The sequence below is a fragment of the Aphelocoma coerulescens genome, chromosome 3, assembly GCF_041296385.1.
Source record: "Aphelocoma coerulescens isolate FSJ_1873_10779 chromosome 3, UR_Acoe_1.0, whole genome shotgun sequence".
NCBI classification, from domain to species: domain Eukaryota; kingdom Metazoa; phylum Chordata; class Aves; order Passeriformes; family Corvidae; genus Aphelocoma; species Aphelocoma coerulescens.
In genome coordinates, this window is record NC_091016.1 from 16,032,541 (window position 1) to 16,050,400 (window position 17,860).

The 17,860-nt window shown below is 55.9% G+C and overlaps 1 protein-coding gene across 1 annotated transcript; it reads left to right on the forward strand.

Annotated features, from left to right (window-relative positions):
• Positions 1 to 14,328: 14,328 nt before the first annotated feature.
• Positions 14,329 to 17,529, forward strand: LOC138107015 (serine/threonine-protein kinase pim-1-like; the record flags this gene model as incomplete). The annotated part of the gene is made up of 5 exons (XM_069008346.1): positions 14,329 to 14,778; positions 14,878 to 14,928; positions 15,142 to 15,511; positions 15,724 to 15,900; positions 16,196 to 17,529. Coding segments are annotated over 5 exons (1,188 nt in total), but the record flags the coding sequence as incomplete, so codon positions are not given.
• Positions 17,530 to 17,860: the final 331 nt, after the last annotated feature.

Here is a 17,860-nt window from a genome sequence, read left to right on the forward strand (position 1 = left end):
CACGGCAAACCCAAAACAACTGCAGGTCCTGGCCCTGCTGCAAAGGCAATCGTGGGGGTGGGCTCTGGACTGCTCTCCCCATGGCCACCTGCCATCCCTTCCCTCTGGACAAAGCCATGCACGATTGCACAAAGCTGCCCAGAAGATGATGAAGTCTAGAAATAGCATCAGAGACAACTGGGCACAAGGGCATGGCTGTACAACTCAAAAGCTGACACAACCTGGAACTGACTTTGCAGGACTGCCTGTTCCAGCAAACACCTTTCTCCGTCCAAACAGGACACAGCTGACAGAAAATACCACCAAGACACACAGATGGTTCACACATACCCGTAGTTCACTAAATGTAGAAGGATTGGTTCACAAGATTGGCCAACTTCAGCTGCTCTGACTGCCTGTTGGTGTTTTCTCAGCCATAAGACAGAGCAGGAGCCACAACAGAGCCCCAAAACCATGCAAAGACCTCCCCTGCTACTGATACACGCTGAGGACATGACGCCTGCACTACACACCCACTGCAAAGACAGCCTGAAGTGCAGTGTCCTGCTGAGCTCTCTCTTTGCTCAGCTGCTTCCCTGGGCTCACACCACAGCAAAAGCTCTCAGAGCTCTGCCTACAGCACATAAACTGGAAATCCACCAGACAGGACTTAGGCTGGTCCTTACCGTATGTCCTGTTCCCTCTGAACTCAGCTCCTGCTGTTTTCTTCTGTCATCACCATTGCCAGTGATAGTTTTCCCATTCTCCTGCTCTCCGCTACATATTTTGTTGGTGTTAGAAGAAGGAGAGCTCTTCTGGATGGGAGGCAATGGCTTGGAGGGAAGGAGCATGGAGGGAGATGCCACGGTAAACTTCTTGGCAAGAGTGTAGCCAGTCAGTCCTGCAAAATGGAGACACAAAATATAACAGAGGCCACAATGCCAACATAAAGCATCTGAAGCTACACTATTTCGCTGGAGAGAGTCCCTGGAAACTTCTAAAGAGCTGCACAGGGAAACACGCTCCTGCCAGCAGCCACTTGAGGCAGACCAGGGAGACACCCTGACCCACTTCCAGAGAGCCAGCACAGGAACAGCCTGGCCTCTGGGCTGCCCTGGGACAGCAGGGAGCCCAGAGCCCTGTGCTTTCCAGGAATGGCTCAGCTGCACACGCACCCTCCTGCTCCTCTCCCGGCCCCACAGCTGAGCAGCCCTACAGCTACATGGGGCACTGGGAGCTGCACAGCTCATTGCAGGGGGCACATGCAGGGCAGAACTGTTCCCTGGCAATGTGCCCAGGCTCTCTAGGCTGGCACAAGAGCCTTCCTCCCGCCAGAGAGCGGCCCAGCTCCCGCCTTACCTCTTTGTGAGGCTGAGCCATGCTCAGCCTTCACCGTGTCCTCCCTGGCAGTGACCCCGGGGGCAGCGCTGCTCAGCTGCCCCTGCCGGGGCTCCTGGGCCAAGGCCCCCTGAGCAGGCTGCGAGCGGAGACCTGCACTGCCAAGGCCGGGCTTCCGCACGTCAGTTGGCACCAAGCCGAAAAGTTCAGCCAGGTCCCTTGGGAACAGAGGCATCCCAGGTCCTATCACACACCATGAATTTTTTTTCTTCCTCTGGGCTTTTGTTGTAGACTCAGAAGAAGCTGTAGATCAGGTACAAGGGAAGAAGTGAGTTAGTTGAACTCCCACCTTTACAATCACCACAACTAATGGGTGAGGCACTCGAGGGGTGTTTTAATATTGAGAAGATCGCTTTGTTTTTATTTTTCATGAGACTAGCATCACTATAATTGGTCTGAACTCTATGGAGCTGGCAGGACAGGAGAGAGACATTCCACTACTTTGCTTCTGTGCTGCTCATGGCTCATCCACTAGTTGGGGATCCCTTTCCTTCCAAACAGTTGGCAACCCACAGGGGGGTCTCTAGAATTTGACAATTCCACCTAGGAAGTAATTGCTTTCCAAAGCCAGTTTTCAAGGCCTTTGTTTCTGTAACTCCCCCTCAGTTCTCGGCTGGGTTTTGTTGGTGGTTTTTATTTCTCTTTACAACAAAGGCAGTGCTGGGACACAAACAATGGCACCATGTGTTAGAAGCAAAAGAAGATTTGCAATCAAATTTAGATGTCCCCAGTATTCAAGCAGCCCATATCTGTAGGGAGCACATTGTTCATGCAAACGTTCCAGCTTTTCTCTGCTTTGTTGCTCCAGGGGTTTATTCCCTGCTTTCTCCCCTGTGGAGACACCCAAACCCAACATAAACATGACCTGCCTCAAAACATTTCTGATCTTCGCTAATCCTGACAATTCAAAATTTTCTTAATGGAAATGGCAGGGGCAGGTTAATCTGAAATGCTCTCCAACGGAGCTTTTAAAACTCAGAGAACTAATCATTCTGTACAGGCCTCCACCGATGATAAAATCATGTGGCAGCAGGGCAGTAAAAAGGAATAACTGTCTTAAATCAGGATTTTTTTCCCCTGTAGAATGGTCAGCACAATTATAAAAGCGTAACAGGTAAGCTTTAATGAGATAGCTCATTTCTAGTGCAGAATTAATCCAGCTAAAATGCCACCTTACATACTCAGCAATACTTCTCCCCAGATGCATTCAGCATTCCAGCTGCATATCAGCAATTACGGAGTCATTCCAAAGGGGCCTTGCCAAGGATTTGGCAGAACTAACCCTGAGGCAAGGGACCAGTGGATCTGATCCCTTTTTCTGCATCAGCAAAATTGTTCCTTCAAATCTCACCTCTCCTATCATTCCATGCCCAGAGATGGCAAAGGAGCAACACCACTGTCATTGAGGCTTTGAACTTGAAAGCAGGGGCTGACACACATGCACCAGACACCGCATTTTGTCTGGCACAACTCTTCTTGTCAGGGCTCAGGCAAGGCAGGGAGGGGGGACAGGGCAGAAGCCATCTCCTCCCCCAGCCTCAGCCTGCACTACTGACACGGGCAGAGAGAGTCGGGGAAGAGATTTGCCATCGTGAACCTGCCATAGGTGGCTTTAGGCCTGTGCTGTCAGAGGATGACAAACTCTGATCCTGCATAGGCTGCATCCATTTGGAAGTCTCCTTCCCCTTAATTGGAACATTAACAAGGCCTTTCTGTCTAAGGAGGTTTCCCTATTTCTCCCCATGCAAAACCAGGCAATGTCCATGAATCTCCTTCAGATCGCAAAGGCTTCAGCACAGAAACTGCCCCAAGGGAAGGTGTCCTCCTTCAAAGGCAGGAGGAAGGAGTGGGAACATTTCTCCTTTCATGCTAAATGTCTTTTTTTCTCTACTAATTATGACCTTAGAAAGGGTGCAGGGAGACGAAAGGCATGTGCAGGATGGAGAGGAATGTTTTCTTTTCCTGTGGCACATTTCCCAAGCCCCAAGGTACCAGTGCAGCTCCTGGAGTAATTTTCGCTGCACCACCGGAGCACACTCCCAGTGACCAGGCTCTGGGAGAGTCCACTGAGCCCATCAAGGAATTGAAAGGGATTCGAAGAAATTTAAAGCAGGATGGTTTTCAACCCAAATGTCCCAATGCCACCCCTGGATCAGCATTCCAATGGTCATTTTAGGGACAGACATGCCCTGTACCTACTTGCATGTTCAGAGTTCTTCTCTTTGCTTCTGCTGCTGGATCTTGGCCTTGAGAAAATGGAGGACAAAAGAACATATGAGCAGGTAGAAAGAGAAGGGCATGGAATGTGTGTAGCAACAAAGGAGGCAAACCTTCTTAGCATGGTCCCCCTGATGAAGGAGGAAATGCAACACATAAACCCAACTGCAAAACTGCAAACCAACCCAACTGCAAACCCAATTGCAAAGCTGATGAATTGTCCTTAAGCTTTCAGTTGCTGGAGTCCCACAGAGCTTGCCAAGCTCTGGCTGAAACACAGCAGTCATTCTTCAACTTGCATCAGACCTGCCCAGTTCTCTCCTTTTGGAGCCAAGTGGCTCCTACAGCCTCTGTGAAGCAGCAAGAGCTGCTGAGCTGAGACACAAGTCTGTATGGAGGGCAGCTACTTTTGTTCTCCTGACAAAGCTTGACTTTGCCTGCTCATGCCTTACACTGGTGACAGTCTCGGGCTACATGGGGTCATAGCACTGCTCTCTCCTGAGAATGACAGTACACCTGCTTGCTCTTTCAAGGACAAAAAGGCCTTTTCCAACTCAGCTGCTAGGTAAGGATATTCAGATTGCACTTTAAAAGCCCTACGGATGCTTTTCAATTGCAACTTCTGTGACTCCTTCTGTATCCTTGTCACTAGGATAAGCTTGACAGCTACATTTTCTCACACCTATATCCAAGCTAATATCTTTGCATCAGGTACAGTCCTATAACTCTTCTCTAGCACCTTGCCCTCTTTGATCTTAAGCCCAGATCGAAATACTAGACATCAATCAGATTATACATCTGTACCCCAAGTTTTATCTGGGCTCTGGTTTCACGGTGGAGGCCCAGGCACAGAGAAGTCACGCCTGACATTTACAGAAGCAGCACCTGAATTTGCAGACACCTCCTCAGTAGCCAATATTTGCCCTGCCATATTCTCATGGCTGCAGAAGTTGACAGTCAAGGATCACAGTATTCAAAGAACTGCAGTATCCAGATCCATGCAATACAGTTCCCAAATGACACCACAAACATCATAGAGGGAATCAGCAGCCAAGTCCAGCAGAGGACCTGTTCTGAGGAGCTCTTAAGCCCTGCCTCCTCTTCCCCACAACCACCTCTGCTCTTAGGGCATATGGTGTTGGGTTTGCCATTGCGCTGGATCACCACAGATGGGCAAAATGGGGAATACACGGAGGTTTGCCTAAATACATGGGAGACATGACTGTGGAAAATAACCTCACAAGACTGAAAGAGCGAGAGGAACAGCACACTGGAGCAGCAGACACCTTGGCTTACCTCATCTCCGGGGACTCCTGGAAATCCAGCTGCAGAGAGCTTGGGACAGACGCTGCCGCACTGCTCACAGGGGGACTCACTGCCTTGCGTATTGGGGGGATCAAAGGTGGTCCCAATGACCCCTTCTTCATATCCCCACCGCTGGAAAACAGCAAGGAAGCCTGCAAAGAGTAGAACACAGTACTCCTCAGATCAAGCATCCAGCCTTGCCCCCATTCATGCCTGAAGACATTTAGCCATGCTGTTAGCTGGGACCTGGCAGAAATGTCAAACTTATGGAGCAGCTTGGTCTAGGACAGGGAATGGAAAGGGAAGTGGTGAGTGAGAGACCATGTCCCACATTTGCCACTTCTATCCCTGTGCTCACTTCTCTGGAAATAAGGCTGGATTGCCAGCTGGCATCCACATGTTTGGCACCAAGATGTTCTGTGGTGCCACTGCTTCCACTGGCCTTTTGGATCGTATGGGAATGGGCTTGGATCCCTGTCCCTAAAGCACCTAACAGCCAGTGCTGATCTCCAGCCAAGCCCCCACAAAGCCATTCTGCAGGATGTCCAAACCTGCTTTTCTCAAGCCCCTCCTTTCTGCTGCTGCTTCCCTTCCCTCGTACAGTTCCCCAGCAGCCTTTGAGCCCCGATGCTGCTGAGCTCTGGGGATGCTCGGTGCTCTCCAGCTCCCACACATCCATCATCTCAGGCTCACTGGCATTTAGGAAGTTCCACAGAGCTCCCTGCCCTGCTGCTCTCTGGAAGGCCTCTGCCTGCCCAAATTGCTCCAGGGCCCCCATGCCATGTCCAGCAAGGGGGGTGGAGGCAGCGGGGGCAGATGCACACCCTTCCTTAATATCCCATTGCCCCTGGCACAGCTAAAGAGCCAAACCAGGCCCTGTTCAAACTTCAGCGGAAGGATCACTTCCTGTCAGGGATACGCTGGGCCCTTTCTCAGCAAGGCTGGAATCAAGTACACAAGCCTTGGGTTGGACATTCTGTTTACCAAAGCTGTTGTTCATCCGCCTCCTCCTGCACCCCACGGCAAACCCAAAACAACTGCAGGTCCTGGCCTTGCTGCAAAGGCAATCGTGGGGGTGGGCTCTGGACTGCTCTCCCCATGGCCACCTGCCATCCCTTCCCTCTGGACAAAGCCATGCACGATTGCACAAAGCTGCCCAGAAGATGATGAAGTCTAGAAATAGCATCAGAGACAACTGGGCACAAGGGCATGCCTGTACAACTCAAAAGCCGACACAACCTGGAACTGACTTTGCAGGTCTGCCTGTTCCAGCAAACACCTTTCTCCGTCCAAACAGGACACAGCTGACAGAAAATACCACCAAGACACACAGATGGTTCACACATACCCGTAGTTCACTAAATGTAGAAGGATTGGTTCACAAGATTGGCCAACTTCAGCTGCTCTGACTGCCTGTTGGTGTTTTCTCAGCCATAAGACAGAGCAGGAGCCACAACAGAGCCCCAAAACCATGCAAAGACCTCCCCTGCTACTGATACACGCTGAGGACATGACGCCTGCACTACACACCCACTGCAAAGACAGCCTGAAGTGCAGTGTCCTGCTGAGCTCTCTCTTTGCTCAGCTGCTTCCCTGGGCTCACACCACAGCAAAAGCTCTCAGAGCTCTGCCTACAGCACATAAACTGGAAATCCACCAGACAGGACTTAGGCTGGTCCTTACCGTATGTCCTGTTCCCTCTGAACTCAGCTCCTGCTGTTTTCTTCTGTCATCACCATTGCCGGTGACAGTTTTCCCATTCTCCTGCTCTCCGCTACATATTTTGTTGGTGTTAGAAGAAGGAGAGCTCTTCTGGATGGGAGGCAATGGCTTGGAGGGAAGGAGCATGGAGGGAGATGCCACGGTAAACTTCTTGGCAAGAGTGTAGCCAGTCAGTCCTGCAAAATGGAGACACAAAATATAACAGAGGCCACAATGCCAACATAAAGTATCTGAAGCTACACTATTTCATTGGAGAGATTCCCAGGTAACTTCTAAAGAGCTGCACAGGGAAACACGCTCCTGCCAGCAGCCACTTGAGGCAGACCAGGGAGACACCCTGACCCACTTCCAGAGAGCCAGCACAGGAACAGCGTGGCCTCTGGGCTGCCCTGGGACAGCAGGGAGCCCAGAGCCCTGTGCTTTCCAGGAATGGCTCAGCTGCACACGCACCCTCCGGCTCCTCTCCCGGCCCCACAGCTGAGCAGCCCTACAGCTACACGGGGCACTGGGAGCTGCACAGCTCATTGCAGGGGGCACATGCAGGGCAGAACTGTTCCCTGGCAATGTGCCCAGGCTCTCTAGGCTGGCACAAGAGCCTTCCTCCCGCCAGAGAGCGGCCCAGCTCCCGCCTTACCTCTTTGTGAGGCTGAGCCATGCTCAGCCTTCACCGTGTCCTCCCTGGCAGTGACCCCGGGGGCAGCGCTGCTCAGCTGCCCCTGCCGGGGCTCCTGGGCCAAGGCCCCCTGAGCAGGCTGTGAGCGGAGACCTGCACTGCCAAGCCTGGGGGTCTGCACAGCATCCTTGCAGCCAGGCAGGGGAGGGAGGGCACCAGGGTGGGGAGGCCACACAGGGCCCTCCTTAGGCATGGTCTCCATCCACTTCTTCCTTGAGGCTTTGTCTTCAGAAGAAGCTGTAGATCAGGTACAAGGGAAGAAGTGAGTTAGCTGAACTCCAGCCTTTGATATCTACTCATTGAATGGGTGAGGCATCCAAGGATTTCTTAAGTATTGAGAAGTTTGCTTTGTTTTTATCTTTCATGAAACTAGCATCGCTGTGATTGTTCTTAACAGTATGGACCTGGCAAGCCTGAAGGGCAAGGTGGAAGGCTGCAATGATAAGAGGGGAAAAAACCCATTCCTTCTTGAGACTGGGCTTCTGTGCATACCAAGTACAGACCCAGTCCTGACTGCTGTTCCTGCAAACCAGCAAGACCTCTCAGCAAGCAGGCAGGCCTTGCTGGTGTTTTAACAGCACTGTTATAACATCCTCAGGGGTCGAGCTGATCAGCCAGCAGACGAAGAAGGGGAAATTTATTTTTAGTGAGACCTGACATTGATGGCAAAGATAGAAACAGGCCTTGCATCTTATGACCATGTCCACTTTGTGGTCTGCTGTGGCCACAGTCCCTGTCCTGACTGGCAGTATGAGTCATTTGGCTACTGAGAAAAAGGAGAAAGCAGAGTAAACCAAGGACAGAATGTTGTGATGCCTTGGGCATCCTTGCAGGATCATCTGTACCTGTCAGCCACCTACTCTGACACAGAGCCAGCACTGACCACCATCGACCAGTTTTCCCTGAAATCTGCTGGGATTTTTTTCCATTTGGCCGAGGCCTTTCATCTCCATTCTATCCTCACCTTTTTCTTCAGCGGTCTTTCCTTTTCCAGTGAAGTCCATGTTCGAACCCGTGCTTCTGCCTCGCAGAAGTATCTGGGTTTGAATTTGGGAACGCTCTCGGCGTAGACAGCGACGGGAGCTTGGTACCCAGCCTTAGAACAAGGTCGGGGGACTCCAATCGCCAGCAGTCGGCGCAGAGAGGCAGAGCCGGACGCGTCTCCTGCCGCTGTGCCTGTGACACCCGCGACCTTCACAACCTCAGCGCGGGGCTGCCCCTTTGTGACACGCTCGCCCGTGGTTCTCTCGTTTCCATGGCCGCAAAACCCCCATCCCAACACCATCCCCTTCCCTTCCCAAGGGCAGCCAGCCCTAAGCCCCAGCAGGCTAGGCCTGTGGGTTTGACACTGTCTAGGAGGAAAGGCACTTTCCAAAGCTACTTCTCAAGGCATTTATTTTTGTAACTCCCACTCAGATCTGGGCTGGGTTTTGCACTTTTTGGATTTGATTTTTTCTGTTCACATCAAACGAAGGGCTGGCACATGAACAGTGGTACCCCATGTTAGAAGTTGAAGAAGCTTTGCACTCTCCATTAGATATCCCCAGTATTCAAGCAGCCCATATCTGTAGGGAACAAATTGGCCTATCCAAACAATCCACTTTTGCTCTACTTCATTTTTCTAGGGGTTTATTCCCTGCTTTCCTTCCTGCAGAGACACCCAAACCCAACATAAACATGACCTGCCTCAAAATATTTCTGATCTTGGCTAATCCTAACAATTGAAAATCTACCTAATGGAAAAACCACTGGGCAGGTCATTCTGAAATGCTCTCCAACAGAGCTCCTAAAACTCAGAGAACTAATCATTCTCTACAGTCCTCCACCGATGATAAAATCATGTGGCAGCCAAGCGGTAAAAAAAAAGAATAACTTTCTGAAATCAGGATTTTTTTCCCCCTGTAGAACATTACAGTTACATTACCTACACACTCCTAGTCCAGAATTAATCCAGCAAAAATGCCACCTTACATACTCAGCAATACTTCTCCCCAGATGCATTCAGCATTCCAGCTGCATATCAGCAATTACGGAGTCATTCCAAAGGGGCCGTGCCCAGGATTTGGCAGAACTAACCCTGAGGCAAGGGATCAGTGGGTCTCATCCCTTTTTCTGCATCAGCAAAATTATTTGTTCAAATCTCATCTTTCCCATCTATTAAAGGAAGCTTTGCCCCCTGCAATAGATGCTCCCAGTATTCAGCGGGCCGATATGATCCGTGTGTCTGTAGGGTGTAAATTGGCCATGCAAATGTTCTCCTTCCTTGTGGCAGGGGTTCATTCCTGCTTTCTTTCCTGCAGACACACCCAAACCCAACATTAACATCACCTGCCTCAAAACAATTCTCATCTTGGCTGTCCCTGAACATTCAAAACTATACACAGAGCGTTTCCCTGTCCCCCGGGACAGGCTCTAAGGCTGGGCTCTCACTTGCACGGAATGAAGAAGAGCTGCTGCACTTGCCAGCGGCTCTGGGGTCTCGCGATCAGCGCTTTGAGTGCAGCTTTTGTACCCACTCTGCCTCCCTGAGCCGAGCAGCATTCCTGGGCATCGGCACCGCCGCTGCAGGCCAACATCCTCCGGGCACAGCTGCAGGAAGGAGATTGCAACGAGTCCTGGCTGAAGGAGTCTCCAGTCTGCTGCAGCCCTTCACCTGGGGCGGAATTGTCTTGTGCCGCCATGGGGGGAGCAAAGGGGCGATGGGCTCTGTGCAGATGAGGGTCTCCTCGGTGTGCTGCTGGTCGCTGGGCCCCACACAGCTGCTGGTGCGTTGCCCCGCAGCATCAGGAGCCTGCATGGAAAAATAACACTGCCAGTGCAAGTGACAGCCACCCATCCCTGCCATGGCCCTGCCCACAAGGCGTCCTGCCTACCAAACTGCTGGAGTCAGGTCATGTTAGAGCAACATAAAAAATGTTCAAATGATGCATTTTGCACATTCTGTCAAAATCATGGCCATACAGTCCACATGTTGGAGGCAGACTGCTGTCAGCAGAATGGGGGAAGCCCCAGCAGCTGCTCTCCCCATGGCAGGATGCCCATGGCAGCAGAGGCAAGTCTCTGACCTTGCCCACTGCAGTGGGACCCAGGACAGTGCTTTGGAGTTGTTCCCACGGAACTCAGGCTGCTGCTACAGCAGCAACATCACTTCACACATTTGATAACAAAGAGTTGGAATGGCACACAGGACTTGCCCCAAGAGCTACAAATAAAAGGCGGGGTGGTTAGAAGAGTTTGCTCCTTTTTAATACAAGCAGGCCTGGATTTAAGCAGGGACACTGGGCTAATCATACTGGGGACTGCTTTATAAGCCTTGTCTCTAGCAATTCCCACCAGCCTGCAAGATTTTGTCAGTAGAAAGGGGTAGCTAAGGTTTTACAGCACATCCATGAGCAAGTCTGGGCCAGAACTCAAAAGCACAAGACAAATACTCCCAAATCTGCCCCCCATGGGGAAAGGAAGCAGAAAAGCAGATGAAACAAGTGCCATTGAAGCTAAATTGCCTGCATTTATCTTCTGGTCCAACCTTTCTGTACAAAATCTCCTCAATTCAAACACACAGCTTAAGATCAAGGAATAAAAGTGTTTCGAGAGCATTTAAAGCCTGATTCCTCTTACTTGCACGGAAAGGTAGATGCTAAATTCCTTAAGAACACAAATGTGGGTCTGTTTGGGACTGCATCCTTCAAAACAAGGAATGGAGGTTTAGAATCACAGAACTGTTTCCATTGGGAAAGACCTTTAAGATCACAGAGTCCCCCCAATAACCTGAGGCCGCTAACACTGCCAAGGCCACCACTAAAGCATATCCCAGGACGGGATGCCATTGGCCTTCTTGGCCACCTGGGCACACGCTGGCTCACGTTCAGCCACTGCCAAGCAGCACCCTCAGCTCCTTTTCTGCTGGGCAGCTTTCCAGCCACTCTGCCCCCGGCCTGTAGCCTTCCGTGGGGTTGTTGTGGCCCAAGTGCAGGACGGGACACTTCACCTTGTTGAACCTCATACAACTGACCTCAGCCCATGATCCAGCCTGGCCAGATCTCTCTGTAGAGACTTCCTACCCTCCAGCAGATCAACGCTCCCACCCAGCTTGGCGTCATCTGCAAACTGGCTGAGATGCCCTTGATCCTCTCCTCCAGATCATTGATAAAGATATGAAACACGACTGGCCCCAGTGCTGAGCCCTGGGGAACACCACTTGGGACCAGCCACCAACTGCATTTAATTCCATTTAATTCCACCACTCCCTGGGCCCGCCCATCCTGACAGTCTTCACCCAGGGAAGGAAGAGTGCATTAAGTACTTCAGGCTTTTCTTCATGCTTTGTTCTATGTTTCCCCCCACATCCAGTAAAAGGCAGAGATTCTCCTCAGCCCTCCTTTTGTTGCTGTTGTATTTACAGAAATAGTTCTACTCTCTTTTGCAAGTTTCTAGGAAGAAATTCTTTACTGGGAGGCTGCTGAGGTACAGGGAACAAGTTACCCAGAGAAGCTGTGGATGCCCCAAGCCTGGAAGCATTCAAGGCCAGGTTGGATTGAGCCCTGAGCAACCTCGTCTAGTGGAAGATGTCCCTGCCCACAGCCAGGGCTTTGGAAGTAGAAAATCTCTCAGGATCTTTCCAATATAAATCATTCTGTGATTCTATGATTTCCCAGGAGGAGTCACATTAAATATGGGCGTTGTTTCCGGTTTCTCTCCCCACTTGCAGGTGGCCATCAAGCGAGTGTCCCGCGATCGCATCCCGGAGTGGGCGCTCCCCACCCCCCGCCCCAAAGAGACCAAAGCATCCCCCACAGCCCCACGGTGCTGCACCAGATCCCGGGCACATGGCCTCCTCCAGTCCTTGGCGGCCTCGGGGAGGCTCCAGAGCCCTGTGTGCGGGACAGCTGCTGCAGCACCCACCGCTGTGCCTGGGGGCAAACAGCGCCCAAGGAGCGGCTGCGCAAGTTCAGAGTCTGAAGCAGAATCCCCGGTGCACGCAAGTGAGAGCTGGGATTTCAGGGGCTGCCAGGAGACGCTGAATTCCTCTCCTCGCTGCCCTTTCTAGCCACAGCCATGCTGATGCAATTGGAAGAATTGCCCCTGCCCAGGCAGCTCTCAGGTAGAAGACTGGCTTTTGCTCCTCATGTTTCTGAGGGGCTAGCTGCCAATTCCTCAGGTTTTCCTTCCAATTAATACGGGGTTATGACTATTTTTACTAGTTTATTACTAGTTTATTTCTAGTTTTACTTCCTGCAGCTCCCTGTGAGCGAGGAAGCACCACAAACCCTCTCCCTCAAAGCCTTGAGGTACTGCCCAAGCAGAACTTTTTCATGCTCTTTCCTCCTGGTGATTTTATAATCTCGTCCACAGTCTGAAAGCAAACTGATGCCGTAGGCAAAAGCTTGACCTTGGAACCCTAGGGCACTTTCTGTGCGTGTGTTTGTGTCCCCACGGCCTTCGGGTGAGCCTGGTGAGGCCGAGGCCTGGGGCCCTCAAGATGGCGCCGGGGAGCCCCCGGGGCAGCGGGGCGGGGCGGCAGAGGGTGGATTTCCCCCGAGCGAGCGAGGGAGCGAGGGAGCGGCGGGGAAAGGCGCGGGGAGCAGGGGAGGCACAAAGGCCCCGGCTCTCTGGCAAGCGGGCGGCCAGTCGCCAACTGCTGGCTCCCGGAGCCGCTGGCAGGGCCGTGTCTCCTCCACGCCGGTGACACTGCACCTGCAGCGCTGCATCCGGCTCTGCCGGGCTCCCCAGCACGGACGGCAAGGACACGGACGGGCTGGAGCACGTGCGGACGGGGGACACCGAGATTTAGCGAGCGCTGGAGCACCTCTCCTGCAAGGAAAGGCTGAGACAGCTGGGCTTGTTCAGCCAGCAAAAGACACTTAGGCTTAGGCTCGACGGAACCGTGGCCTTCCAGGACCTGACGGCAACCTACAAGAAAGCTGGAGAGGGACTTTGGACAAGGGCAGGCAAGGACAGGACAAGGGAGAATGGATCCAAACGGAAAGAGAGTAGGTTTAGATGAGGTATTCAGAAAAATGACTCTCGTGGCACAGGTTGCCCGGAGAAGGTGTGGCTACCCCCTCCCTGGCAGTGTTCAAGGCCAGGCTGGATGGAGCTCTAGACAAGCCCTTGGTCCAGTGCCAGGGGTCCCTAGCCACAGCAGGGGGGCTTGCAACGACGTGATCTTTCAGGTCCCGTCCAAGCCAAACCATGCCGTGACTCCGTGATTCTGGGATACTTCCCCTCCTCATCCTCTGGCAGAAAAAGAAGCTTGGGACCAAGTTCCACATTGCAGACTCTGTCTTTTGGCAGCCTGCAACTGTCTCAACAGAGGATGAAAAGAGATGACATTACTGACACGATTTATCTTTTCTACCTGAAAATTAAAGGCTCCACTCCTGTCCACTCTCGCACAACCATCAGGACAGGGAACTCTTCCCGGTGAAATGCTTCATCTCACCCAAGGAAGAAGAAAGCTACAAGCCCACACTTTTCTTTATTTCTGTATTGATTTATTAGGTTATTTCTTTCACGGGCATTTATTTCTTTGTTTGCTTCTTCCCTTCCGCGGGGCGCGCGCCGGCTCCTCCGGTGGGCTCGTGCAGGGAACGGACGAACGGAACGGCCGCGCGCTCCGGCGGCTCAGCGGCAGCAGCAGCGGCAGCAGCAGCGGCAGCAGCAGCGGCAGCAGCGCCTCTCTCGATCGGTTTTCCACTCGGATTTCCGCTCGCTCTCCGTCCCCTTCTCCCTCTCACACTCCACTCACTCCCGTCCCGTCCCTGTCTCCGCCTCTCCCAGCGCGGCTCATGCCGCGTCCCGCGGGCCGCCCCTCTGCGGGGCCGCCCCGTGCCCGCCGCGGTGCCGCCTCCGCCGGGCTCTCTCCGTCCTGGCAGCGGCTCTGGTGCTGGCGGAGCAGCACGCTCTTTTGGCTCCGCCTGGCGCGGGCCCTGGCCCGGCCCCGGCCGAGGCCCCTCCCGCGGCTCCGCCCGGAGCCGCCCCGCTGCCGCCCCTCGGCGGGGCCGCCCCCTGCCCGCCCCTGCCCGGCCCGCCGCGGTGCCGCCTCCGCCGGGCTCTCTCCGTCCTGGCAGCGGCGCCGCTGGAAGTGCCGCTCGCTCTGGTGCTGGCGGAGCAGCACGCTCTTTTGGCTCCGCCTGGCGCGGGCCCTGGCCCGGCCCCGGCCCCGAACGAGGCCCCTCCGGCGCTTCCGCCCGGAGCCGCCCCGCTGCCGCCCGGCTCCCGCCCCGTCCCCGGCAGCGTCGTCCGCAGCATCGCCGGCAGCTTCCCCGCTCCGAACTCCGCCGCTCGTCAGCTCGGCCGCCGGCCCCGGGGCGGCTCGGGAAGCAGCAGCGCCCGGGGGCCCCGGGCAGAATGCCGAGAGCGCGGTGCCGCCCGCACGGGCGGAGAAGCCTCCCCTGGAGCAGCTCTACCGGCAGGGCCCGCTGCTGGGGAGCGGCGGCTGCGGCAGCGTTTACTCCGGGACCCGGCTCGCCGACGGCGCCCCGGTAAGAGTGGGGCCGGGTCGGAGGGGGGCGGCGGGCGGCGGGCGACGGGCGACGGGCGACGGGCGACGAGCTCAGCCCGCCGCTCGCCTTGACTTGCAGGTGGCCATCAAGCGAGTGTCCCGCGATCGCATCCCGGAGTGGGCGCGGCTGGTGAGTGAAAGCCGGCGGGGCGTGGCGGGCGGGGCTAGGGCGAGGCCCGGGAGGGTGGGAGCCGGGACGCTGCGAGGGGAGCGAGCGTGCAGTGAGCGGGGGCCGCGGAGCGTCCCGGGCCGGGCAATGGCGAGCGGCGCTGGGGCCGGGCCGGGGTGCCGAAGGCTCGGCGCAGCATCGGCCCCGCTGACGGCATCGCGGTCCCCCCCGCAGCACAACGGCGCCCTTGTGCCCCTGGAGCTGGCGCTGCTCTGGATGGTGTCGCGCCCTGGCTTCCGCGGCGTGGTGCGGCTCCTGGACTGGTTCGAGCTGCCCGACGGCTTCGCGCTGGTCATGGAGCGTCCGGAGCGCTGTCAGGACCTCTGGTACTTCCTGGAGGAGCGGGGCTTCCTGACGGAGCCCGTGGCGCGGGGGCTGTTCCGCCAGGTGCTGGAGGCCGTGCGGCACTGCACCAGCCGCGGCGTCCTGCACCGCGACATCAAGGCCGAGAACGTCCTCGTCGACCTGGCCACCGGCGAGGCAAAGCTCATCGACTTCGGGTGTGGCACGGTCCTCCAGGACACCTTCTACACCCGAATGTCAGGTGAGCCCGAAGGCGGGGCCCAGCCGGGCAGCAGAGATTCCCCCCTTTGCTGACAGAGGGGGAAGAGGGAGGGAGCGAGGGGAAATCCTTCTGCAGCCGGCTGCAGCCAAGTTGCTTTCCGGCGGGGCGAGGGCTGCCTGTTGTGGAACGGGAGCTGGCTGGGAGGGAGCAGCACTCATCAGGGCCTGATGAGCTGCGCCCGTGTCCCGTAGGCACGCCGGAGTACAGCCCGCCGGAGTGGATCCTCTTTGGCTGCTACCATGGCCAGCCAGCCACCATCTGGTCCCTGGGCATCCTGCTCTATGAGCTGGTCTGTGGGCACCTTCCTTTCAACACGGATGAGGACATCATCCGGGGCCAGCTCTTCTTCCCGCCCCGGGTGTCTCAAGGTGGGGATGCGCCTTCACGGCACGGGGGGAGGGGGGGAAGGACGTGGTTGGCAGAGGGCAGGTGGCACACAGGCGTCCTGCTCTTGCAGCTAGGGAGGAGGCTGATCTGCTGGGGTTAGCTGGAGGAGGTGGCACGTGTGCCTCTGGGCTGCTCTCGTCCGAAAGGGAGGATCGACGGGAAGGTTGGGGTGCAGCTTCCGAGCGCTCCTAGTGTGGCCTGGGCACCGTGGAATCTGGGAGAGCAGGGGCAGGAGCCTTGTCCCGCTGAGCAGCGTTTTCCCGTTTCTCTCCCCAGAGTGCCAGCACCTCATCCGGTGGTGTTTATCCATGGACCCCGCGCACAGGCCGTCCTTGGAAGACCTGTTTGAGCATTCTTGGCTGCAGGACCGTCACCTGGCCCAGGAGACAGCAGAGATCCATCCCTCTGCACAGTAGGATCCAGGAGCCCAGCAAGCACCAGCTGCACGCGTCTTGGGGCGCTCGAAGAAAACGGCAGAGCGTTTCCCTGCGGCCGTGGCACGGAGGAGAGAGCGCAGCCGAGGAGATGCTTCCGCTGGTCCTCGGCGCCTTGTGGAGGAAGCGGCTCAGTGCTCCCCATCCTATTGGAGAAGTCGTGGCAGTGCGGTGAAGTTGCCACGGACTGGAAAAGGGGAAACATCCCCCTGCAGCTCAATGGCATCGTGATGTCCCCGCAAGCCGAGGCACTGCCGGGGTGTTCTTCTGGAGCACGACCTGGAGCCGGACAACACCGTCCTCAAGCTGGCCGCTGGCGGGGCAAAGCCGGTTGGCTTTGGTTGCGACCCCTTCCTGGAGGACACGCTCTGCGCCCCGACGGAATCAAGATGAGTCCACAGCCGGCAGAGGGGTGGGGGGATGCTCGTGGTTCCAGGCGTGGCAGGGCTCGGCCGGGCCAGGCGCCGGAGCTTCCCCGCTTGGCGGCGCCGGGGAATATTAACTTTTCCGCCGGCCGCCAAGTTGCTTTTTGGCGGGACAGGGCACGGATGCTGTGCAGGGGGAGCCAGCGCCCGGCCTTGCTGACAGCTTCTGCCACCCAGCCTGGCCCGGGCTGGGGCGGGGGGAGCCAGCCTGGCAAAAGCATCCGTCCGTAGGGACGGGGGGCAGCAGAGGGGGGCGGGTTCCGAAGGCGTGCCCCAGCTGGTCTGCTTTGCGGGCCCTTGAGGAAGGGGTGGGCTTACGCGTGGGAAAGGTGGGGTTTTTCCCCAGCCGTGGAGAGCCTTAATGCTTGCATGGAGTGCTCAGACCCTCCCCAGGCCCGTGATACGGTGATAACCTTTGACGCTTTTTCTTGCTTCCAGGTCTTGTTTTGAATTGACTTTCATGCAATCGTTCTTTGCTTTTTCCAGGAAGATTGCACCGGGTGCCCGGACCGCATGGGGAAGCGCTGGCCTCCTGTGTGTGGAGTGCGTCCGGTGCCGGCGCTACCCCGGGGGGCCGCGGTCTGCGGGGCCATCGCCTTCAAGACGGACGAGGACCTCGTGCGGGATCGGCTCCTCTCCTGGCAGCAGGTCTCCAGAGGTGGGTACCCGGCTTCACAGCAACGGGTGGCAGAAGGGCTTCCGGCAGACGGCAGCGGGCACACGAGCATCCCGCTCTTGCAGCTGCTGAGGAGACTGCTCTGCCGTGTTTAAGTGGAGGCGGTGGAACGTGGCCTGCCATGCTGCTCTCCTCTAGAAACGGAGAATTGGCACTGCCATGCTGCTCTCCTCTAGAAACGGAGAATTGGCACTGCCAGCAGCCTGGCCCAGGCACAGGCCGTGCTGGGACAGGGGGGACAGGAGCCCTGTCCGGCTGACCGCGGCTTTCTGGTTTCTCTCCCCAGGGTGCCAGCACCTCAGGCACGGAAGCAGCACCGCTCGGCCTGCGAATCTGGGAGGGCTGGAGGGCGGCGGGTGTTAATTTGCTGTCAAAAATAAATCTTGTTCTTGTCGTTGTCATCGGA